The sequence below is a fragment of the Neofelis nebulosa genome, chromosome 1 (genome assembly GCF_028018385.1).
Source record: "Neofelis nebulosa isolate mNeoNeb1 chromosome 1, mNeoNeb1.pri, whole genome shotgun sequence".
In the NCBI taxonomy this organism is placed as follows: Eukaryota; Metazoa; Chordata; class Mammalia; order Carnivora; family Felidae; genus Neofelis; species Neofelis nebulosa.
In genome coordinates, this window is record NC_080782.1 from 192,538,513 (window position 1) to 192,564,556 (window position 26,044).

At 34.5% G+C, this 26,044-nt stretch overlaps 1 protein-coding gene across 17 annotated transcripts in view; it reads left to right on the plus strand.

The window, feature by feature from the left end:
- MYCBP2 (MYC binding protein 2) overlaps positions 1–26,044 on the plus strand; it is a 285,475-nt gene that overhangs the window by 91,041 nt on the left and 168,390 nt on the right. For 14 of the 17 annotated variants that reach the window (XM_058682354.1, XM_058682355.1, XM_058682342.1 and 11 more), the window contains exons 18-23: positions 2,043–2,150; positions 8,563–8,682; positions 9,963–10,044; positions 17,989–18,106; positions 23,756–23,960; positions 24,546–24,699. In XM_058682354.1, the coding sequence (XP_058538337.1) occupies positions 2,043–2,150; positions 8,563–8,682; positions 9,963–10,044; positions 17,989–18,106; positions 23,756–23,960; positions 24,546–24,699 (787 nt within the window). Of the gene's footprint in view, positions 1–2,042; positions 2,151–6,957; positions 7,071–8,562; positions 8,703–9,962; positions 10,045–17,988; positions 18,107–23,755; positions 23,961–24,545; positions 24,700–26,044 lie in introns of those variants that run through there. The other 3 variants (XM_058682357.1, XM_058682356.1, XM_058682348.1) reach the window with 3 other exon arrangements.

Sequence of the window (26,044 nt, forward strand, 5' to 3'; positions counted from 1 at the left end):
AACATATTCTTCGTTTTTATTTCTTTCTTCCCTAATGGACTGAATTCTGAGATCTCTTTGTCATGATATTCATGATACATGATACCTGGTATCTATTACATTAAAGATAAAAAAATGGCAAATAAGTGAATGACTTAACTATGGTTATACAAAACATCATTTTAGTCCATGGGACATAAGAGTATTTTAGAACCTGGTAGTCTGGTGTTATAAACAGTGATTTAAATTGAGCTCAAATGGTATACTTTCTGGTGTGATTGCCTGTGAGCCTTCTAAATTTTTATATGAAAAGATTCTAAAAAGATTGAATTTAGTGAGAAGCTCAAAAACTATGAATATTATGGATGTAATATTTTTATGGGAAGACAAATATCCCAAGCAAATCATAGAATTCAAAAAAAGGTAATATAACTTAATATTACTGTTATTTTGATACTTATAATTCATTTGGGTAGTTGGAAAGTGTGTTAATGCTTTTTAGAGTGATTTATATTCTTTGCTTTAGTAAATTAATTGAAAATGAATGCATGTTGAAGAAATAAGACATTTTGTTCATATTTGTATAATCTTAGCTTAAAAATAATTGCTACTGCATTACTAGAAAATAATATTTAATTTTTCTATTAACTTTAAATTAGCATATTTCTACCTATAGTGATCATAGAATATGTTATTCTTGGTTTTTCATAGAATTGGTGCTGCTTGCATTTTTATCTGTATCTTGAGACATAATTAAAATTTATTTTTCCTACCCATTTTTTAATATTTGATGAAGGGTGCTTTGGTGTCGCATTTTATAATAGGGCAATAGTTTTATATTGTTCCGTTGCTAGAAAAAATAATTATAGCTGAAGAGATATAGAGAATCAAGAAAAAACTGGCTTTAATTAAAAACATTCAGTGCTTATATACTGTCAGTTCCTTTTTCATATACTGGTAACTTCTTAACGGTCAAATGTAGAGTATTTTGGAATTTGCAGGCATTTTTGATGTTGCTCAAACTCAAAGAATATGTAGTTCTATAAGAACTAAAATTTTAAGATATAATTTAAAGTTTTCCATTCTTTACAAGCTAAATGATAATAAGGAAAAACAGATTTTAAATTTTATTAAAATTAATTTTGCTACTGGTTTTCTTGGATATAAGTAGAAATAACTATAATCTGTATGAATGTGCATTTGTATATGTGTATTTGTGTACATAGTGGAACTTCAGAAAGAAATTACTTTATCAGAGAATCGTTAGTGTTCCAAAATGTTACTTGGGTTAGCTTCCCCTCTTCAGCATCAATATGAAGCTCAGCTTATCCTTGTTTCTGATTTGTGTATGTGGTTAACAGAAGTCACATATAGTTAGATTTATTCTTTTTAGAAGATTATATATATCTTCTATAATGCTGACTTCATAAAGTAGTGATTTTATACACACACACACACGCACACACACACGCACACACACAAATGTGTGTCCGTATGTGTATATGTACGTATCAGATCATACTAATTTTTGGTTTGGCTTTGTTTTTTGCTTTCTTGATTTCTTACCTCTATGACAGAATGTATTAAGTCGATAACATTTATCTTGGTTTTGTAGGAAGACTGATGTGGATTTTAAATCTTGAAGACTGTTAAAATTTAATCTTTTAAAAATTAGTTGGTTTTGTATTTTAATTGGAGAAATGTTTGTTTTCAATGAATGTTTGGTTTACTAAGTTTGAATATATATGATATTAAAAGTATTTATAAGATAATTTGATTTATTTTAATTGAACTTTCTGATTATATACTTGAGACTTAGGAGCTACATGATAAAGAAATTATACTTTATCAACTGTATTTCAGATGTTAAAACTTGTCTGTGGAATGGTGAATAGGTTATTATTGGGGGTGGAGGAAGTTAACGTGGGGGAATTGGGAGACAAGTATAATGTCTAAAACAGTAAAGAATAAATTTCCATACTTTTACTTTGAATTATTTTTGTTCATTGTAGTGTTTTCATTTTGTGAGCTTTTCTATGCACATACAAAATGTTTCTCCTCAGGCCCCCTTGTATTTGCTGGTCCTATTTTTATGAACCATCGAGAACAGGCTCTAGCCAGACTCAGATCCCATCCAGCTCAGCTAAAGCATAAACGGGACAAGCACAAAGGTATTTGGTCTTCCTTATCAATTAGGTGGGATACTTCCCCCGTTTCCTCCACTCATTTGAATTTTGTCTCTGGGAAAATGCACAAACCTAATTCTTCTACTTTGCTTCTATCATTATATAGCCTGAGGAGAAAGAACATGCTGAAAGTTGTACTGTTTGTCAGTGACTGTCAATCTTATTTCTTTTTATTTGTTAACTTTAATAAAGAAGACATTTTATGGTGTATCTTTTTCTTTCCCATTTCTTTTCAAATTTCATAAAGTTAAGGGAAAGTGGAAAAATAATGATTTCTTTCTATTTTTTATCTTTTATTATCTGCTCTTAGATGACTGCTATCTGACATTTTATAGTCCTTTTCTTAAAAATGCAGTGTGCTTTAGAATTAACAAAATTACTAAATTTAGTGTATAAAGTGATAGAGAGTTGACTGCTATTAAGCTTTTCCATTGTTTTAACATTAAAGTTTATATTTACAATGCACACAAAAATGGTGATACATGTAAGCAAAGAGTGAGTTAAGGCCTGTTCTAGTCCTTGAAAACTGTCAGAAGTCTAATAAACAAGTCTGTGAGTGACTAGGAATCTATTTCTGTGTAATTCTTTGAGAGCTCATCATTCTGCATTAATTAGAAATATTTTTTTTAAAAGCTTATTTTTGTTTAAACTACAGCTATGGGTGTTTTAAACTACAAGGTCAAGAAAGAATTTAATGCAGAGACTTTATAAATTTATATATAAATTCTGCCTTGAATCATGGCATGTGACAAGTATAACTAATAGTTGCTGTTTTCTTAAATGCCCAAGATATACCCTGCAAAATAGAAGAGAAAGTTTTAAAAACATGTGATCCATATAGACAAATTACTCTGTTTTGTGTCTCGTTTTTTCCTTTGCTACAAAACAATTATAGACTAATTTTATTTTTAAACTTTCACATGCAATATATTATAATTCACTTTATTTACATTTGCCTCTCTTGGTTTATCAGTTTGCCACTCAAAGCAAAACCACCAAACAAAACAAACAAAACCCCTGTTGTTAGCCAAAGCACAGGTAGAGTACTATTTAAGATACATTCTACAGAAATTAAAATTGAGAATATTTTAAATCTAATGTGATTAACCATAGTAAAATTTGTGATTGTTTTATTTACTGAGTGCTCTAATAATGCCATAAATATTTACATCAATGGAACACTATTTACCATGTACTTACTATGTAAACTATCTTATTGCCAGAATCTCTGATCTCATATTTTATACTACACCACTATTGGAATGGATTTTCTCCGTGTCTTTTTTTTTTTTTTTTAACCCCCAGTTATTGGAAAGTGCAATTTTTCCAGCACTTTACCTGAAGTTAAATGTTCACATTTCATGAAACAGTTTAAAACTTTTTCAGCTCCATGTTGCTATCTTATGGCCAAACATCTTTATTTTGCAGAATTTGAAGATGAAATGCCAAATGAAGACTAGGGTTACAAATTCAAAACAGACTTATTACAATGTCTCATTGATTAACTATACAAATTACTCAACAATAGTTCCATCTTAACTGCTGCAGGTTTATTTTATAACCAGACTGCGTATTTGTAGCAACCTCTTCAGAAGGATCTACTTGTAGTATTACAGTATACAGCCAGTTGTGTGTATGCATATATGTTTTTTATCAGGTTTTATGGTTTTATAACTGAAACAGTTTCATCTCTTTACCACCAAAATGAATTTAAAGTGTAAGTAAGTAATATCAAATGGTGCTGTTTTATGTAGAGTATTGATTTACCACTAATTCCTGTACACCCACAAATCCTCCCTTCCTTTGTGCCATTAGTCCCACTGTCCCTGTCATTTAATCACCTCACCATACACTGCTTTTACTCTTGCTATATAGAACCACAGTCACAGTCTTTTAATACGTATATTTTTCTCTTTTTCCTTACCCTGTTTGTCTTCCACGGAGAAATTCACTATATTAATTGGTGTGTCCTATCTTACCTTTAAATACATTGGTGGTACAAACTATAGGATGGTAATAGGTAAAATTGCCTAGACTATGACTTTTTTATGGGCGTGTGGAGGTTAACAAGTGTGGATTCATTGTTAACAGGAATGAGTTCTAAGATGGAAATTGGAGAGCTTCTGCCTGATTGAAAGGAATTCAGAGAAGGTTACAGAATCCATCCTGTTCCAGGGAAACTTTGACTAGAGTCAAACTAGAGTATATAAGACTTGTTATATGCTAATAAGTCTAACATATGATCCATAAAACAGAGTAATTTGTTTCTATATGATCGTATTTCAAACAGATACCTGGATTAACATTTGTTTCAGCTCTTTAGTCCCTTACGTAGAAAAACATTTTTTTGTAGTACTCCTAGTTAGGAACATCTGAATTGTTCCGGAGATCAGTCTTGAAATCTGGCTTGAAGTGACCAATGTGAAAATCCGAAGGCTCGCTGATAAACATCTGTGTGTATTTTACACCTATTTTCTGTTTAGAAAGGCATGGTGTAACCCTTGTAACTTTTGAATCAGGCCTCAGTTTTAATCCCAGATTTGTCATTAATTAGGATATATGGCTGTTCATAAATTTTATAATTGCTTTGGCTTTAGTTTTCCTTATTTAAAAATAGGATTGATAATTTCTGATTTTATGTATGTTTGTATATACATATATATTCCTTGCCATTAGAAATCCTCCATGAATACTAGCTTTAATTCTTTGAATTGAATTCTTTGCTTTCTCTTTTAGAATTATCCAAAAGGCACAGATTTGAGATTTGTTAATTATGTAATTAATTAGTTGATTTTTATAAAAGATTGAAGATGTCAGCCATTTGGTGGTGGTAAAACACATGAGCCTTATTTTCGATCAAACTCCAAAACTGCTCTACTGTTTATTACTTTTGACTGGTTACTTAATCCTTCTAAGCCTTGGTTTTCCCAGCTGTAAAATGGAGTCACAATACTGATATCATTGGATTATTGTATTGATTTTTAAAAAGCAACAATAGTAAATATTGATTGAGTGCTTTTTATATATTATTTCACTTAATCCTCATAAGGACCTTGTGAGGTAATGTATCATTATTGCTTTTTTATAGATGGGAAAGCTAAGACTTAAAGAAGGCCCAGTGTCCTGTTGTCCTCATACTAGCAAATAGTACAGCCAGGATTCCAGTCGAAGTCTCTTAGGCTTCAGTGCCCAAAAGCACTTCTCCACTGTGCTATTTAAATTTTCAGTGTTTAAGCACAGAGCAAGTAGATAGCAAATTGTAGTTGGTAATTGCTTTGATGTTTAATTTTAGTGATTTTGCTCAAAGTACTCACAGTATTCTGTGATACATTTTGTGATATGCATGGCTCTAAGATTACCCAAAAAAGTGGAGATTAAATAAAGATTAAAATTAAGAGTTAAAGTCCTTTAATTCCTGAATCTCCTTTTCTCTATGTATGTGCACAAATATGCGTAGTGTAGAGTGTGTGTGTGTGTGTGTGTGTGTGTGTATATATATATATATATATACATATACATGTATATATATATATACATATACATGTATATATATATATATATATATATATTACTTTAGATACATACTTGTCCAAACTTTATAGCTATTATAGTTTCAGTATCACATATCTATGAACACACTCATATTAGGGGAACATGCAGATATGCTTCTACCTAAATGGCCAATTATAAGAATATTCAGACCTAATTATTTTTCCTACAAATGTGAGATTAATTTTATTGCTGCTTATTAACACTTTACTAAATAAGGGGCTTGAGCAGAATTAATCTTGCTGAATTTCACTTGCTGATTCTTGAATTGACACTGAATTTTTGGCTACTCATCAGGTACCTTTTTTTTCTTTGATAACCTATAAATTTCTAAATTATTAGAAGCATATTTAATTTTTTTGACTGACATCAAATACCAGATGCAGATATATATTTTAAAAATTCTGCCACTACTGCTGATAATGATCAAGAACTTCATCTCTGTTTTTTTACTTGTGATGTTTTCACCATCTGTAATAATTGAGATTATTTTCAATAGTTAGATACAGGTTTGTTTAGATAAACTTGAACAAAATGTTTCTGGTATTTTTTTTACCTTTAAATAACAACTACTATTCTTTTAATCACTGTGATTTTAATCAGTAAATTACTAGGCTTTTTTTCCCCTCCTTCCCTGATGCTATGTGTCTATAGTGGAATTTGTGTCTATATTAATCTCTGACTCCAGGGAGAGGGCAAAATGCTAAACTCAAAGGTAGAATCTTCTAATTAAGCATCAATACATCTATATAAAGTAGAATGACACTTGTAATATTGAATTTAGTTAAGTCTGGCAAAATCATATGAACACAGTTTGTTTTCTCTATTAAATTAGATTTGGTTTTAATAATTAGATATTTTTAACCAATTGAGATAAAGCAGTGAAATTTCTATACATCTGTTATCTTATTTAAATTGGTTTTTAGAAGATACTTACTCCTTTTGTTTAGGCCCTGTCTTTCCAAGATGAGGAGTCTCTGAACTAAGATTGTATTCCATTTTGGACAGAGTGAAACAAAATGTTGTGGGTTTTTTTTTTTTTTTTCTTTTTAGCCCATTCATTCTTGCAGATTTGATTTGGCAAACCCACATTAGATAATTTAGCAAAAGAGGAATCACATTCTTTATCCTATTATAGTAAAACCTCTCACTAATTCAGAATTTATTATACTTCAGATGCAGTATTTGTTATCTTCTTTGAGTAAAAAATTCAAAATAATTTCTTCCTCTGAATTTTCAGGGTCATACTTATAAGGGGAAACCTGTCTAAAATCACTAGCTTTTCAAACCAAGGGCTCAAGAAATGAAGGATTCCTTCAGCGTGCCTTCAGCCTCTGGGTCCAGCAATTAATTCTTGTATGTTAAAGGACTTTTATGTTTATGGTACATTTTTATGTAATATAGGCCTATTTTGAATTATAATGTAGGTAACCACATTTTATTTATTGTAGCCTTTAGTTTCATCCATAATCTGTACTGCTTGAAAGTATTAAAACTGAATTTTTACCCAAATATTCTATGATTAAGACCTTTTTAGTAAGTCATCTGAGCCAACCCATTCTGTGTTATTCCGAATTAGTGAGGTTTTACTGTCCTAGTGTTATAAAGAGTTTAAAGCTTTTTGAAATGATAGAAAGTTGTTTAGTTATAAAAAGAGAAGTCATAATTTAGGCTAATCTTGTCTTAACTGGATTATTACTAAAAGTTAGAAATATTAGATTAAAAAGAAAGGATAACATTGAACATAAAATGGTTTGATGTTATTCTGTCTGGCATTTTAAAGTGGTCAATAAAAATTCAGATTTAGTTAAAAATGTGTGTCTGTGGATCCACATGTGTATCTGCATATTATACACACTTGTTTAATGTTGCTATACCACAAGAGAGTGGTTTAGACTAATCAGCCTTTTGAAATTCCTTCCAGAACTAGATGTATTCCGTGTACAAGGAATTTGAATCTTGATGATATAGAGGTCATATTTTAGTGATGTGTAGTCTTAGATTAGGAAAAACAGAATTGCCTCCCTTATTTACACATTCCAAACTAAAGTTTTATATTCTGGAATGTGGTTTTTATTTTATGGTCAGAATGCCAGAATATTCAAAGTCAAATGTAAAAACTAGGTGGAGAGAAGAAGGCCTGAAGCAAGTTTAGGGGAGGAAATTATATAAAGGAGGGAGGAGGAAAGAAGAAATGAAACAGAAAGGTTTGGGTGAGAGTGGCATTGGGGGCCAGAAGAAGACCACAAAGTAGAATGGCTGAGGGGCAAAGTGGGGCAGGAAAGATGAATAAGAGTCAGCCATTAGATAAAGCTTGTTGGTCTTTATAAATTTTTTAAAGTTCAATTGAGTCTGTAGCAGTACTGATGGACAGGTTAGCCTTCTAAGATGTTTGGGAAATATAAGTCATTTGCAAGTTGACTAGGAATATTTTTTTAAATGGCTAGTACTAACACTATCACTGTTTAAAATAATTGTTAAATGACTTTGCATGCAGTTATTTTTAAGCAAACTAAAATTTCCCATGTAAACTATTTAGAATTTTGTTATGTGTGTAATTTTATGACCCATTTACATTGCATAACTGACTAGCTTAATAGGTTTTATCCATAACTAGATCTTATCTCTGTTTTTATTGATTTAGTGATATTTGCAAACAGAAGTATGTAGTATATCTTTTCAAAATTGCTTCTTTGCAGGTAGATTCTTGATCTATCCCTTCTAACAGCTGCAGATTCTTCTTGCTTGTTTCTCTTAACATTTTTCTCTTGTTCTTCCATAGTAAACTGATTTAAAATCTTATTTTGAAGATGAATAATGGCTTAATTACAAATTATAACACTTACAGATGGAAGTGGAGAACGAGGAGAAAAGGATGCAAGCAAAATCACAACATATCCTCCAGGCTCCGTGCGATTTGACTGTGAGCTCCGGGCGGTACAAGTCAGCTGTGGATTTCATCATTCAGGTAGCAGCTGGAACTTTAGGGTATAAATGCATTTTTACAATTGTGCTAAGTAACTTATTTGCTTAGTTTTGACAAATGTAGTCTATTAAGTGTGTGTTAAAAGCAGTAGTTTGGCAGTTTCTCTCAAATCTATAAAAACTTTGTATTTATTACAGACTCTCTTTTAAAATCTGTCTTCTGATGGACTTGTGTTACAATTCAATTAATGAAACTCCTGAAGATGAAATAATCTCTAAAATCTCTCTGGACTCTAGGAGCCTGTTTTTTATAACCTAATCCCATGTTTTGTTACTGTTCGATGAAAAATGTGTATCAACAAATTTCTTTATTTTTTTAAAATGTAGAAAATCATTAAGTTCTTAGTAAATTATTGACATGTGACCTGTATTGCCTAGATTGTACTATTCAACCTTAATAAAAATAAAAAATGTTAAATTATTTCTTTGGTACTAAATATATTTCCTTATTTGATAAGGCATTGACAGATATTAAAGGTCTGACATTTCATTGATGTTGTGCATGATTGTACAAAGCTCAAACTCATCTGCTACCTATAATCATCCTAGATGTAAGAGAACAATATTTTCTGTGGAATTTTCTACTCATTATTAAAAAGGTTTTACAGTTGGTCCAAACCTATTCCTTATTAAATATTAATGTTATTAAAGGGCCTTTATAAAAATTTTAAATGTTTTAAGAAAAACATTATGCATTTTTATAACCTACAAAAATATTTTACAGAACTACAATTATGTTATCTTATTAAATATAAATTGTGATTCAGTTATCCATTTTTTTAAAGTTTTTACTTTAATCACGTGGTGTTCGTATGACAAGTGCACCTCTTAACCCCCATCACCTATTTCACCCATCCTTCCACCCACCTCTCCTCTGGTAGCCATCAGTTTGTTCTCTGGAGTTAAGAGTCTGTTTCTTGATTTCTCTCTCTCATTTCCCTTTGTTCATTTGTTTCTTAAATTCCACATGTGAGTGAAATCATATGGTATTTGTCTTTCTCTGACTGACTTATTTCGCTTAGCATTATACTCTTTAGCTCCATCCACGTTGTTGCAAATGGCAAGATTTCATTCTTTTTTATGGCTGAGTAATATTCCATTATATATGTATAGCACATATTCTTTATCTATTCATCAGTTGATGTCAATTACCCATTTTTAATAGCTTTCTATTTTAGTGAATATTATACTGCTTTCAGTATTGTGATAAAAATATAAACTGCATATGATGAAAAAACGTAAAGCTCTGTATATTGGTTTCAGTGGTTTTAATGGAAAATGGAGATGTCTACACATTTGGATATGGGCAGCACGGGCAGCTAGGACATGGAGATGTCAATTCCAGGTACTCTTTTTGTTTGAAGATACTTTTTTTTTTAACTTTTCTTTTTTCTTTCTAAATATATATCTCTACACTTGAAATTGTATTTTTATACCACTGTTTTGCAAAATGTGGCCCATAAATTATCGGTAGATCTTGATTTTGTGGTTGAGTGCTTTTGTGGGGCTAAACGATTTTGTAGTTCCAGGAGAAAAGTTGATTTACATTTTATACATTTAAAATATAAGAGTGGCTATGATTATCACAAAATCCTAGTATATTTTTAATAATTATTATCTTTTTAAAAGTTGTTCATGACAATAGAAAAGGCAATGAATATCCCCAAAGTGCATAAAAAAATAAGCAATAGATGTATTCATATTCCTTGATGTTGTCTGTTTTGAAATCTTGGTCTAATATTAACATGAAGTCATTCAAGCGTTTGAATAATTTTCAAACAAAACCTGTGGTCTCTCAGAGAAACTGCTTTGGCTTACCCAGCATAGTAAAGAACTGATTGTGGTGGAGACTACCAGATGTCACCTGATACTCATTCTTCCCTACTTCATTTGATAGTAGAATTTTAGTTGGTGACATGACCATGCAGCTAAAGACTTCATTTGCCTACCTTCATTGCAGCAGGATATGGCCTTGTGAATTAAAGTGATTTGTGCAGCTTTGGAATCATGCTGTTAAAGGGAAGAGAGGGTACTCTTCTGTCTCCTGTTCTTCCCTCCCAGCTTGCTGCCTGGAGTCCATGTGTGGTGGCAGGAGCTGGAGAAGTCATTATAGTGATCATAAATTGGAAGCCATATATTAAGAAAAGCAGAAGCTACAAGATAGAAATAGTCTTGGTTCCTGATAACATTGAACTGCCATATCAGCTCCTTACAGTAAAATAGATACTTACCTGAGAGAAATGAACTATTATGTTTAAGCCCCTATTACTTTGGCTTTCATTATAGCAGCTGAATCCATATTCTGCTTAATATAGTGAGAGAGCTTTTGGTCAAAAGTGTAGAAAATCCATCTTTATTAGTTCAGGTCTTCCAAGAAGAAGTTGCTAAGACAGGATTAGATGTGCAAAGGGTTCATTGGGAGAAAACTCCGGTGGAGGATAAAAGGGGAAAGAGCAGAGAGAACTGTCAAACACACATATATAGGTCTGACCCCTGTGAAAGGAAAAGAGGGAAGAAGGATAGAGTAGGAAGTGTCTAGATTGAAGTGCAGTTCTGAGAGTTTCAGACAGGCATTGGGGTGTCCTCAAGCTGAGGTTGCCTTTGGAGGAGCCCCAGATTGGGCAGGAGGGCCCAGTATTATACCTTCTTCATGCTTAGACACAGGCTGGAAGCATCCTTGGGGAAGAATGGCCTCATGGAGCCAAAGGGACATCATCTGAGGCTGTCACTCAGCTGTGCTCCCTGGAGCAGGTTGTCAGAGATCTGAGTGATTCACGTACATGGCTGCCCCATTGAAGCGAGGCTTATTGATCAAGTCTGGAGATATATATACGGTACTTTCAGGCCAGACTTGACTTACCAATTCATTTTGCCAAAAGAACCTTCTTTCTTTTTTGAATCTTTACTCTGCCTCATTCTCCCTTGTGGTTATAAGGTATCTGCCAGAATCAACGGGACCTATATGGTTTCTCATTCACAATTAGTGAATTATGCTAGTCATTAAATAAAATCCAGGATTTTCATTTTATTTCTCAAATTACTCCATTACTGTGGCAAAGATGTGATTATTGCTGTTTATATGGTAAAGCCCAGTGATTCTTAATCCTGGCTGCACATTGGAATTACCTAGGGAACTTTAAAAATCCCATGCTTGCATCCTACCTCTGTATTCTATACTCAAGAAGTGTGTGTTGGGAGGTGGGGGTAGGGTGGGAGGTGGATGGAGGTGGCAAGGGCAGTGGTGGATAGGATCAAGAGTTTTTCTTAAGAACCACTGTCTATCCTTAGAGAGCAAGGTCAGATCCATTTGCAGTGCACACAAAATGGGTATGAAATGTAGTTTCCTTAGTTACTTTGATGAATGTTGTTGCTAATGAGAAGAGATGATTAAGGTATCATTGAGTTTAATTTCTCATTAAAAACACAAGTGTAACATATATTTGATACTCTTGTCAAAAGATCTGTAAAACTATCACAACTTTTTTTCTTTTATTTAATTCTAGTGTAGTCAGCATAAAAAACTATCACAGTCTTAATGACAAATATTGTGCTTGGAAAGACAGCAAAAGGTCTTTGGCAGAATCAGTTCATCAAGTGTCACTGGATATAGCATTTGGATATTGGACATTGGACATGATAAAATATCAGTGTCTTGCAGGGTTGAACAGTTACTATCACAGGTGTTAGAAGGCAACAGATGTTTTGCTTTATAGTTGGATGACATCAGTGATATGCAGAGACTGAGTCAGGGTTGTAACTTGACTGGGGAAGAACTCGGCAACTTTTCTGTTCTTTATTGGGGCTCATGACACAGAAGAAGACGGTTTGTCATCATCATCATCATCATCATCATCGCTGTTATTGAACTGGTGTTTATTTTGTAGTCATGATATAAGCTGAGAAGGGTGCATTATAGTTAGACATGATGGACCATCAATCATGTGCAGCAAGATGGCATTTCTTCACAAGTCATACTTTATACTTGGATGCCATTCCACAGAAAATAATTGGCAAATAGCTGTATTTCATGGTCTTGACTGAGTGGGAGGGAAACAGTGAAAATCATGATTATAATCAAGTCACAGCCCCAATTAACTGTGAAATATGTAGAAGGAACAGCATAAGCACAAGATTCTGCTACACTACATTGAGGTGTAATGGTTGTTGAAAGAGAAGGTGCTCTTGTCAGCTTTTAAAATGAGAGGTTACCTAAAAACATTGTCTTGTAGACCTGATTTTATCAGTGAGCACCATCCCTTGATTTTCAGTGACTTGCTCAGGTCATAATATTATAGCAGTTTGCTGAGAATTTTTGAATAGCTTGAATTTATCATCTTCACAAAAAATATGATAGGTTTAAGTGTTGACAAAATATCAGAGTTTCTTAAGATTTAACTCTGATGGAGTTTGCTTTCACTGTTCAAAATGGTTCTTTCCCCACAGGTACATTTTCATTCCTGGCTCCATGGATTGAGTTGTAACTGGAAGGTTGTAACATGTGGTGTGGGAAGAGCTAAACTGGGTAACCCAGTGAAACAATGCCTACACACTGTGCCTGGTGTGTTAAACAGAAATTAGTCAAAACTTTCTATTGTAACCACTCTAGTTACCCTGTTTGTCTGGGCCCATGTGGGACTTGGAAGGCAGGACACAAGACCTGTGGTATGGATTCAGAGATGAATTAGCCACTTCTATGGAGGAACAGTCCCAGGAGGAACAGAGCCCCTATAGCATACATGTTAACTACCACAAAGAAAACATTTATAGGTATTTAGATGAAATAAAGTATATAGTTGGGGGTTATTTTTAAAAGTTTATAGTAATCAAGTTCTTTTAACTGGAATTTATTGTATAGCACACATTGATTATGTGTGGTTAAAGCAAAGTAAATATTGTAGTGTGCATTGTGGTAAAGATTAATAAAAATGTTATTGATAGTCTCTTTATTTAATGTGTTGTCTTGGCAGAATGACCGAGTTCATTCTCCAGTTTGGGTCCTGATTCTATCACTTGGTGCCTATATGACCGTGGCCACGTTTCTTAACTTTCCTTTGTCTCAATTTCTTTCTGTTTAATTGGAGTAAGTACATTTCCTTCAGAAGGTTGTTGTGAGAATTCAGGAGGGTAATGCCTGTCACTTAGTATAGGGCCTAGTCCATAGTAGGTGCTCAGTGCTGTTAGCTGCTGCTTTTTAAAGTGAATGTCAGAAAGTTTGTGAGAGCTTTTCTATATTCACTCCTGCCATGAGTCTACTAACCCTCTTTTTAGTTTGTTTATTTTGTTCAGGATGCTTCTAAATGTCTGAATTCTGTATTCTTCTTAAACCATTTACAGTAAACTTAAACCTGGATATTTGCAAAGAGATTATATAGTTTAGATACTTTAATTCTCTGTTTTCCAGTAGAATTTTGATCATTCTTATAGTATTTTTGAGTTTCATCTTTTTCTTGCTATCCTGACTGCATTCTGTATTAGTATATTTATTACCCAATCATAGTATCTGGAACCATTTAGACAAGGTTGAAATCTTCATCTCCTACCAACTATGTGACTGCAGTTTACTAGACCTTAGTTTAAATATCCCATAGGACTGTGGAAGAATCAATTCAGTGTATGTGAAATGCCTAGTGTGCACACATGCATACAAACATACACACGTGATCTTTCTTTTCTGTTCTTGTGTTTTCAAAACAATAAATGGGCTCACTAATATTATGGAAAGAGTTCAAAGACTATGTATTAGAAGGTCTGCTACCGGCTCTTGGGAAGATGCTTTGAGCTCTTCAGATCTACCTATAGAGTTATTTTGATAATCAGTTATACAGTTTATGCGAAAGTGCTTTGCAAAATTGCAAATAAGTTAACAGATATAAGAACGTCCCCTTCATTCTTTGTTAGTGGACATTTCTGTTAGAGAGCATTAGTTTACCGTATAACCCTTTGAATGGACAGTTGTCTTTTTGGCAAAAGTCTCTATAGCTCAGAGTTGAAAATGATTTACCTTTCACTACTATTCTTGGCCATGTTACTCCATCCTCAAGTCAAAAAACTACCGCTCTTTTGAGGCAAGATCATTCTGTTGTACTCCCTTTTATTAGCTACCGTTCAGTCATTGCCTTTCATTCACTGAAAATTTAGTATCTGGTTCACAGTGTTTTCTGTCTCTGAGTCTTGTCCCATTCATGAGTGACTTCAGTATCCATGAGAATGGTCCCATACACTATACCTATCTTGGCACCTTGTATCTAGTAAACTTTACTTCCACATTCATGGTGGTTATTTCCAAGACCCATCTTGGATCAAGCACAGCTCCAACTCTGAATTCCTAAGTTTATAAAAAGCTCATAGTCTGATGATAGCTTTACTTTACTTGGCCTTTGACTTTATCAGTACTTCATTCCCCACTACCCTCTACATTTTTACTCTCTGACCTTTTTTACTTTATTTTCTACCCAACTTAGAGATTGTTATGGATTCTTTTCACCTATACTCTTACCAGCAACCTCAGTTTTTTTGCCCTCTTGGTCTTGATAATAGGGCATGGCAAAACTTCCTGCATGAATCAATCTATCCATATTTTCCATATCTAACTTAGACTTCTGGAAAAACGTAAATCACCATATATGTGCAGATTGTTAAATGATTTCCAGATTCAACCATGTCTTCTACAATGGGCAGTAATTGTTCTGTTTTGTGGTTTGGGACTATTTGGTTTAACATCTCTTGAATTTGATGAAAGATATGGGATCTCTCTTCAGAACAGTAGGTATAAGAATATATACATAAAAGTTGGCTTATGGGGCACCTGAGTGGCTCAGTCAGTTAATTGCCTGACTTCGGCTCAGGTCATGATCTCACGGTTTGTGAGTTCAAGCCCTGCACCAGGCTCTGTGCTGACAGCTCAGAGCCTGGAGTCTGCTTTGGATTCTGTGTCTCCCTCACTGTCTCTCCTCCTCTGCTCACGCTCTGTTTCTATGTCTCTCAAAAAAAAACCGTTAAGGGGCGCCTGGGTGGCGCAGTCGGTTAAGCGTCCGACTTCAGCCAGGTCACGATCTCGCGGTCTGTGAGTTCGAGCCCCGCGTCAGGCTCTGGGCTGATGGCTCGGAGCCTGGAGCCTGTTTCCAATTCTGTGTGTCTCCCTCTCTCTCTGCCCCTTCCCCGTTCATGCTCTGTCTCTCTCTGTCCCAAAAATAAATAAAAAACGTTGAAAAAAATTAAAAAAAAAAAAAAACCGTTAAGAAAAATTAAAAAAAAAAAAGTTGGCTTATAAATTTAGGAGGTTCACGGATGTCCTGAAGTTCACTCATAGGCTTTCTAGAAATCCTTTGGATCTGAGTTAAAACTCCTGGTCTAGATATTTATTTGTTCCCTTTACCATCCCTTTTTTGTAATCTTCATATTCTCTGCTTACCCATTTCCTTCTTCTCTCAGCATGTGACTTCTGTTCACATCACTACAAAAATAAAAACCATTAGGTAGAAAATTCTTCAGCCCACCAACTCTACACACCTACCTGTATCCATACTATTTCTTTGCTCCCTTTCGTCTTACTTTGAAAGAAGGACCTGTTCTTGTCCATGCTATGAAGCCTTTACCCTAGGGATCTAGTTCTGTTTCATTTCTCCTGTCTAAACTGTATCTTTAGCCTTTTTATCTTTACTCACTCTTGTAAACTTAAATTTCTGTCTTTTTAAAAGGAACAAAGCCTCATTGAGCTTCATTTCCTCTTTAGCTGTTGGTTCTCCTTTCTTTTTTCTGTTTTGGGGCAGAGATTCTTGAAGAGGTTTTGCATAGTCTCTGGCCCCACTGTTAATGCCTCATCTGCTGTAGTGTTGTGCCTATTTCCACCAGAGACTTTTTCCTTGCTAAATCCCATGGTCACTTGTTTGTGTCTCTGGAGTGTTTAGCATGTACATTATATCCCCCTTCTTGAAACTTTCTCCTCCAGTAACTGTCTTCGTGCCACATTTTCCCAGAGTTCATGCTTCCTCTTTGTTATGTGCTAGATTGCTGTGAGCTCTTCTTCCTCTGTCTGTCCATACCTGAAGTGTTAGAAAAAACTCATGATGAAAATTAGGATCTCTTCTTTGCTCTAATTGTCTTCCTAGATCTCTCATTCATTTTCATAGCTTGAGTGAATGTTACCACCATCTGCCTTGCTGCTTAAGCAGAAACCTTCCTGCCAAGTCTAGTCAGTTCCGTTCCTTACACAGCTATCATACTCATTCATTTCTTTGAATCCATACTGTTTTTAGTTCAGGCCTTTATCATAACTCATCCAGATTATTGTGAAATTTTCATAACTAGGTTTCCAGGTGCTAGTCTCGCCCTTTCCAACTCAGTTTTCATTGGAGCCTGAATAACCATTAAAAAAATACTATATGTAATTTTTAAAAAATTTGAAGTATCATAATTGTCTGAAACAGAGTTCCTATTATGTCTCAACTGTTTCTACAGTGATTATTCTAATTACAGATAATGATTACTAAAAATGGTGAATAAATGGTTAGTAAAGTGATACAAGGATGGGGACAAGGATGGATACAGTGGATATGAGAGTGTCATTTATTCAGTGTTAACTGTGTGCTGGACACTGAGCCAAGCACTTGATATATATAAACTTCTTTATTGTTCGTAGGAGGCCTATGGGGTAGGTACTAGTTAGTACTATCCTCCATGTTATAGAAGAGAAAACTAAAACACAAAAAAGATGAGTAACTTGCTCAAAGTCGTGGTCACAATGCTGTTGGAGCCAGGGTTCACACCCTGGCCATCTCATCTAGCTCTAGAGTTTAAGCTTCTAGCCACTGTTGTAGTGCCTCTCATCATATCCCGCTCTGATTTCATTAACTACTGTATTAAAATCTAAAATTATAGCTCAGTAAAAAAAAGGTAGGAAAAAGAATATAAAATTGATTGTTTTGTATAGTTCCTGTTAAAGCTGTGTATGATTTTTATTTCATCCAACAAATATTTATAACATGACTTTTGCTATAAAAGCAAAAGTAGCACCAGTCTTTGAGAAAAGACAGAGATTGTGTGTCCATAATTAGAGTAATAAATTTAGGAAATCTTTTTAATAATCTCTATGAAGTCAGTGATAACCTCTTTTACATCTTTGTGGATCTAGGTGGAAACAGGCATATAGTACCTCAATTAAGTATTTAGTAAATATACTATTAGTGCCTTTTATGTCTTCGATTCCTTATTGCAATGTTTATTTATTGCTTTTTATTTCAGTTGAGGCCTGTAAGAAATTGACTTAATTTTTTTTTTTTTTTTAACCTAGGGGATGTCCCACCCTTGTTCAAGCACTGCCAGGCCCTAGCACACAAGTTACTGCAGGCAGCAACCACACGGCAGTACTTTTAATGGATGGACAGGTCTTCACATTTGGAAGTTTTTCTGTAAGGAATTTTTTAAGCATTAATAGTATTGCATTGTACCATTGCCTTACAATTTGTCTGTGTTAGCTGTTTTTTCTGGTTTCAGTGAAATTCTTGTGTTATAATTATTGCATATGCATATTTCCTGTCTCTACATCTAGCGCACACAAGACCTGAATGACGTTACTTTGAAATAACTTTCTTCTCCAGGATAGCATTAGAATTTATTAAATTTAACAATGTATTAGAATTGGACATGGTTATTCCAGGTCAAAATTCTTTAAACATTCAGTAGAGCTAATTCTATCATTTGGAAGCGTATTTCCCAACTAGCTTGCACAGATTGATTTTTCTTAACCTATACAACTGTTTCTAACTTAGCACTTCTTAAAGGCCTAGTTTTCTTAATAGATTTATTTAAAATTATAGTTTCCTTTTTCCTCTTCTCTCTCTCTCTCTCTCTCTCTCTCTCTGTTTCCCTCTGTTTGCCTGTTTGTTTCTCTCTTTTTGCCAAAACTTCAAAAGAGTGAAAAATGCTCTGAGAGTTTTGTATAGTTTGGTCATAATAGAGATCAAGGAAAAGCCTCATAAGACTTTAAGCCTCATAAAACCTATACCATCTCTGTCATGGGTAACTGTTTACAACTCTATAACCTAAATTTCTGGGTTGGAATTTGCAGCTATTGATTTTTCAAAAATGTGAATGTGAACTTTAAGAAAAAATCTTTTCGGGCACCTGGGTGGCTCAGTCGGTTAAGTGTCTGACTTAGGTCATGATCTCACGGCTCATGAATTTGAGCCCTGCATTGGACTCTCTGCTGTCAGCATGGAACCTGCTTGGGATTCTTTCTCTCCCTCTCTCTGCCCCTGCCATGCTCTCTCACTTGCTCTTTCTCTCAAAATAAATAAACTTGGAAAAAAAAAAAAAAAGAATCTTTTATTTGGAAATAATTTTAAACTACAGAAAGGTTGCAAAAAGTAAGAGTAGTACATAGAACACCCATATACCCTTGAGCCAGATTCATCTATTGGTAACATTTTGATTTGCTTTATAACTTTTACATGCATGCTCTTATTGTCCCTTACACACTCTGTGGGTGTGTGTGTAAAACTTTTTTTTTTCTGAATCCTTTAAGAATAACTTTACATATATTGTGACCCTTTACTCTTGAATACTTCAGTTTATATTTTTTTGATTGATCCAGTAATTACTTTTTGACTTTTTTTTGGTTTCCTCTAATCTATGATCAGTCATTGCATCTGATTATCATGTCTCATTAGTCTCCTTTAATCTGTACAACACCCACACCTCTTCTTTGTCTATTATGATGACATTGATGTTTTTGAAGAATATAGTACTTTTTTTTTTTTTCCTAATAAAATGAGCCTCATTTTTGTTTCTCTGCTATTTTCTCATGTTTAGATTTCAGGTTGTGCATTCCAAGCCAAAATACTATGTAAGTGATGTTGTGTTCTTCTCAGGTATCACATCTGGAGGCACAAAATACCCACCTGCCCTTCATTGGTGATGCAATTTTTGATTACCTGGAAAATGTTTAATTTCTCTACTGCATAATTAGTATTTTTTCCCTTGAAATTAATAAGGAATTTATGGGTTGATTCAATTAAGTGAGTCCTACTAAAAAGACAGTTGTAGGGTACCTGCTTTTCATGCAGTTTCCCCCTAGATTTAGCATCCCATTCTTGCCTAGACCAGTCTTTACTATAACGGTTGCAAAAAGATGATTTTCTAATTTCAGCACGCCATCACATTTACCAATTGGCCCTTTGCATTTTAGTGTAAGCAAGAGCCCATCTTACTTGTTTCATACAGATGCATGTATTTGTATTTTTTTCATTACTGTCCTTAATTATTTGGTTGCTTCGATTGTCTCGTATTTCATCAATTCAAGTCCCTTCAAGCTGGCTCCTGTGTTCTTGTGACATGCCCCTTCATTTTTGGGAGCATTTCCTTATTTCCTGGCATAACAAGATGTTTCAGGCTTACCTGTAAGCCTAAAATCAGCCATTTCTCTGAGAATGCAGGTTTGTTTTAGTGGGGAATAGGATTAGACACCCAGTTGAGCACTAGGTATATTTATTGCTATGGGGTGTCTTTATATCCCCAGTACACATATATGTACATATATCTATACATGTAAGTATTTTAGAAATCATAAGCCCATACCAGTCAGTACCTCTAATTCCATTCCATCCCTATAGGGGTCTTTCTTACCTTGACCCATTCCATGTTTGTTTTGTTTCCTTTTTCCACTGTAAGAATTTTGGCTTCTAACAATATCAATACATTTCTTTCTCATTCAGTCAGTCCTAAAATATGGGTAAAATAGTTTCATATTTGATTTTCCCCTCACCACTATAAACACAAACTCACTGAAAGGAGTTCATGATTTTCTGTCCCTCTTGCTCCTGCCCCCTTTAACCTGTGTCCCTCCCCAAAGCTAAAGGTATAAAGTCAAGTACTGTGTTTATAAGTCACGTGGGTTTTTCTTCTTACCCCAGTTCAGTGGAATTATGTTATTCCTTTGGAATAGTATTGGATTCATTTGCTTCAGTTTGCTTTTTGTTTCATTTTAAAAAATAGTTAATATTAATAAGAATAGGTACAAATAACAGATTCTTTGTGAAGAGCAGCAACAGCCAAGGATTACCCTTCTTCCCCTTGTTTCTGAAAACAAGCCCTTTTTCAGATCCATTTGTCTCACCCTGTCCTGGGGCAGGGGTTCATCTCTGTAAAGTGAGTAAGATCTGATGTCAGGGGCTAAGGGAGAAAGAGAGATGACCTTTCAGCATGGAGGAGATCACTTCGTCCTCAAACAATGAATGAGGCTCCCGAGGGGTGTCAGCAGTAGTAGAAAAGGGGCAGATGCAGAAGACTGTTACACAGTGGCCTCCTTCTTCTCCCTGTGGTAACAGGCCCCCTAGCCCTTCCTGGGAATACACAGGTTAAAATGCTGACGCCTGACATGTCATGCCCCCTTTGAGCTCTCAGACTTCCAAGGAGAGAGGCTTGTGGCCCAATGCACTGTTTCAATTTGTTTTAGTTTTAGGATCCCTCTTCTCATATCCTTAGGTGTAATTTTATTTTTTGAATATGTAGGACATTGACATGTTTCTAAAAGTTAAGTTATGCAAAAATAGTATATACTCTGTCAAATGTCATTTCCCCCCTATCCGTTTTACTTCATGCTTGTAAGTAATAAACTTCATTGTTTTCCAGTTTATCCTTCCTGAGTTTCTTGTAGGATTAATAAATAAATAAGTACACACATACACTGTCTACATCTGCGTTGTATAGATACAGGTTTGTGTGCATATATGTATGCGTATGTATGTAACACATGTATCTATAATTATTTCCCCTTCTTTATTTTTCAAAAGGTAGCATTTTATATATGCTCTTCTGCACTTTGCCCTTTTTACTGTATTTCCTGGAAATCACTCCATGTTCATAGAGATCTTTCTTATTCTTTTTTTTTATTTCTGCATAGTACATTGTACATATATACTATATTTTATTCAGTCAGTTTCTTATGCTTGGACATTTAAGTGCTTTCCAATATTTTGCAACAAAACAATAAATACTGTTAGAGGTGTATCTTTGAGGTAAATTTCTAGAAGTAAGGTTGCTGGGTTGAAGGTTAGTGCCTGTGTAGTTTTGTGAGATATTAACAACTCCCTTCTGTTTTGTATTCTCGTCAGCAATGGATGAGAATACCTGTTTCTCCACAGTTTCTCCATTGCCAACACAATGCACTGTCATGCCTTTTAATTCGTGACAGTCTGATGGGTGAGAAGTGGCCCTGCACACTTTGAAGCCTTTTTCCTGTAGCTGGTGCTGTGAACCTTCAAGCCCTTAACCTACATTTAGTGTTTTGACATTAAGGGTTAGGTTTTCTCTTTGGGTAGATGATTTTACCAGTGCTTTTTCCAAGTCCTCTGTACTCATCTCTTTTTCTCAAGCCACCCCTTTTGCAGGCTTCACCCCCTCCAACTTGCAGTGGCAGGTGGGTGGAGAAAATGGTTGGAATTTGTTTTTTTCCTCTGGTTACAGGTGACTTAAAGGTCAGCAGATCTGCTATTTCCTAATACTGCTGAAGGCTTGAGTGATGTGTGGTTTTCTTTGCCCTGTGTATTGGTTTTTATATTGTTTTGTGGGGGAGGGGGGATTGTGAATGGTAATATTTGAAATCAGACAACCATTATTGTCCTCTACCCCTAGAAGTTCTAGTTGTGAACTTTCATGAATTTAAATATGGTTTATGTGTAGCCACATTCTGAATGCCTGGGGTTGTCCAGGCATCTGTTGTATTTTTGCACTGCTTTTCTTTACATTAGTTGGTTGATAGTAAGGGAGTAGATACTTATTTCGGTAGTTAATGACAGATAGAATTATTTTTCTTCTGAAAGCATAATGTCCTTGAATATGATATATTTTGCTCACTGTTCACATTCTTATGGGGTTTTTTTGTTTGTTTGTTCTGTGTTTTTTTTGTTTTTGTGTTTTTTTGTCAAAAAATAAGAACAGACATTGAAAGAAGCTGAGAATAAACATCAGGGTTTTTTTGGCTTCTCTGTTCCTGTGCTTGCCACTTTTCCTTCCCCTGGGTCAGCCCAGGGATTGAAGTTCTGTTGCCTTTGCAGTCACTTTGTGGCTGTGGTTTCTTGCTATGATGTTGGAGTGATAGAACTCACTAGAAACCTAATAGTTGGAGTGAGAATTAACCAGGCTGTTTATAGTGCTCCAGACTCCCTTGTTCTTCAGCTTTTTTGCTAATGGTTTCTCATTCCCATTACTTACAGACAATGATGCGCTGGAAGTCAAGATCCAGCATTTTCCACCCTCCAGAGGGTTTTTGGAAGGGAAGTTTTTGTGGGGGGAGGGCAAGCTCCTGAGCCTGGGGTGGTTGAATGTTTACCTATCCACCATCAGCATTCTTTTATAGCTACTAGCTTAGTGGAGAAAGGCTTCCTCTTATTTTTTAAATTAAACTCTTACCTTATTTAGTACCTGTGGACAGCCATAGTTTTAAATAAGTTAACAATTATTTACTTAAGATACCATTCCTTAACATTGTTTCTGCTGTTTATCTTGAAACATAAGTGAAATAACTTACTAACACATGATCATGTGAACATACTTAATTTTCAAATTATATTCACAAGTTGTAGTGTTCATTATTTTGGCCTTTACTCAAATATTTTCAGACTGTGATTTTAATAGTGACTTTCATTGTATACTGTCAATATCACAGTGATTTTTTTCAAAGTGAATTTTTTAAATGAACAATTTGTAATACTAATTTTTTTTAACATGTTGTGTATTGTACTTTCCATTTAAATGTAGGTAAAGACAATATTTCAGGGAGATTTCTTGCATGGAAAATATTTAGCTTTATTATTGTTTTTTAATAATGCATTTTGTGGCTTATTAGGAGCAGAGTTTCTAAGAATAATAGAAATTATTTTATTTCTTTATAAATTTTGGTCCAAATTTCACATGAATGTCATTAATAAGTAAAAGTACTAACAGTAAATAAAGAATAATTTTTCATAGAGCTATTTTTGTCTACCGTCTTCTTAATTTTATAAAAAGTCAGATTTTTTTTATCCAATAATGTTGTTATTATGGTTTATTTAATTTTTTAGAAAGGACAACTTGGCAGACCAATTTTGGATGTGCCATACTGGAATGCAAAACCAGCTCCCATGCCTAACATTGGATCAAAATATGGAAGAAAAGCTACCTGGATAGGTGCAAGTGGGGATCAGACTTTCTTACGAATTGATGAAGCACTTATTAATTCTCATGTACTTGCTACATCAGAAATTTTTGCCAGTAAACACATAATAGGTAATATCCCTAAAAAACGTCCTTCCCAAAATCATTTTCTTGATTGATAATAAATGATTCATCATCTTTCCTTATCATTAGATAAGTCTTAGAGCTTTTTGTTTTCTTTCTGTTTGAAGAAATTTTAAAGAAGCTTCTAAGTGTCTGTGTTTATATGAGTATTTATAAGCTAGGGAGTCGTGGAAATATGAACCAAATTGAAGTAGGATAAACCCTGTGTTGGAAGGAGGAATTTTTGGTTAGATAAATGGTAAAAATTAATTTTTATGAAAGGTTATGTAAGTCAAACTTTGAAGTTCCATCTGTAGGTATCAATCTATACTTGTGTCTGTGATACCATAAATAATTATATAATAGGGTAATATAGATTTTAAGAGCATGTGTTGTGGATTTAGACCACCTGAGGTTTTAGTCCTAATTCTGTTACTTAAAAATGTTTAGTTAATCTGTTTAAATCTCAGTTTTGTCTCATCTGTGAAATGGATGTAATAATAATACTTACCTTATAAGTAATACTTAATTTCTAAGCTGAGGGTATATAAAAGGGTAATGCATTTTTCAGATGTATAAATATCTTTCCTCAAGGCTTGGTACCTGCTTCTATGTCAGAACCTCCTCCATTTAAATGTCTTCTGATCAACAAAGTGGATGGGAGTTGTAAAACTTTTAATGACTCTGAACAAGAGGATCTGCAAGGATTCGGTGTGTGTCTTGACCCTGTGTATGATGTCATTTGGAGGTAAGCTCTGTTTATAAAATAGAGTAGTGAATAAGTTTTGATCAAATTATACTTTTGTGGTGATATAAAATTCATGTATAAGCAGATTTTACATACATGAGTACTTTCCTATTTAACTGTGCTTCCTGGGACCTTTACAGTGTAGTGCAGTGATTAAGGCAGCCAGGCTGCCTCAGTTTATCCCACATCCACAATTTGCTTTCTGTGTCAACTTGGAATAGTTAATCATGACTCTATGTGCTTCACTTCTCTCATTTATAAATTTGGAATGATAATAGTACCTACCTCATAGATTGTTAGAAGGAGTGAAGAATTTAGAGCTGAGGCACATAGTAGGTGCTATAGAATTGTTTACCACTGTCATTATATTAAGCACTTTTACTTTTAAGAATTCTGTTATTATTTTTGGTCTTTCAGCAATCATATCTAAACTGCGTAGAGCTCATTCTTTTTTCATAAATATTGAATTATTACCGACTATGTAGAAGAAACTGTGCCAAACATAGTACAGAATAATTAAGGTAAATAAGCTCGCCCTTTATGAATGCACATAACAGAATCCCCAAATTGGTAGAGAAATGTAGAAATGTATAGGGCTACCAAACTCTGGAAACTGTAAAATGTAGAGAATGGATACAGATACACTAGAGACTCAAATTATATTGTATTTGTTTAAAATTTATTATGGTGCTTTATATACATAATGAGTAAAGAAAAGTGTTGTCCCTTTCAGCAACTCTAGGTTTGAATACTAGTAGGTGTTCCCTGCATTACCAGAGTGACTTATCACAGGACTTACCTCCCCCGCCCCGCCCCAATCCCTTGCATTGTTTATTTGGCCAACATCAGTGGACAGGAATTACATAAACTGAAAGGTTTAAGTAGCACCAGTAAGGAAAGGCAAAAGGCTTTTTCTGTCTTCCTTCCTCTGCACATGCCTGCTTTCATTTCTATCAGCCAGCCACGTCTTAAGAGGCCATGCTATCATTCCTAAGGCTGCATTCAGAGTGAAGTAATTATATTGCTTCCCAGGTTGCTGACCAGCATAACTATCTTACTTGGGCACTTTGTGAGAAGGTCTGGAAGCCAGAATTGAGTAGTGCTTTTCATTCTCCTTGGCAGCATTACATAGGATAGATTAGATAATGAAAGACTGTAGGTAAGTAGTCTTACAGTAAATCTTACGGAGACATGAAATACTAGGAACCAAAATTAAAATTTTTTTTTTTTTTCAACATTTTTTATTTATTTTGGGACAGAGAGAGACAGAGCATGAACGGGGGAGGGGCAGAGAGAGAGGGAGACACACAGAATTGGAAACAGGCTCCAGGCTCCGAGCCATCAG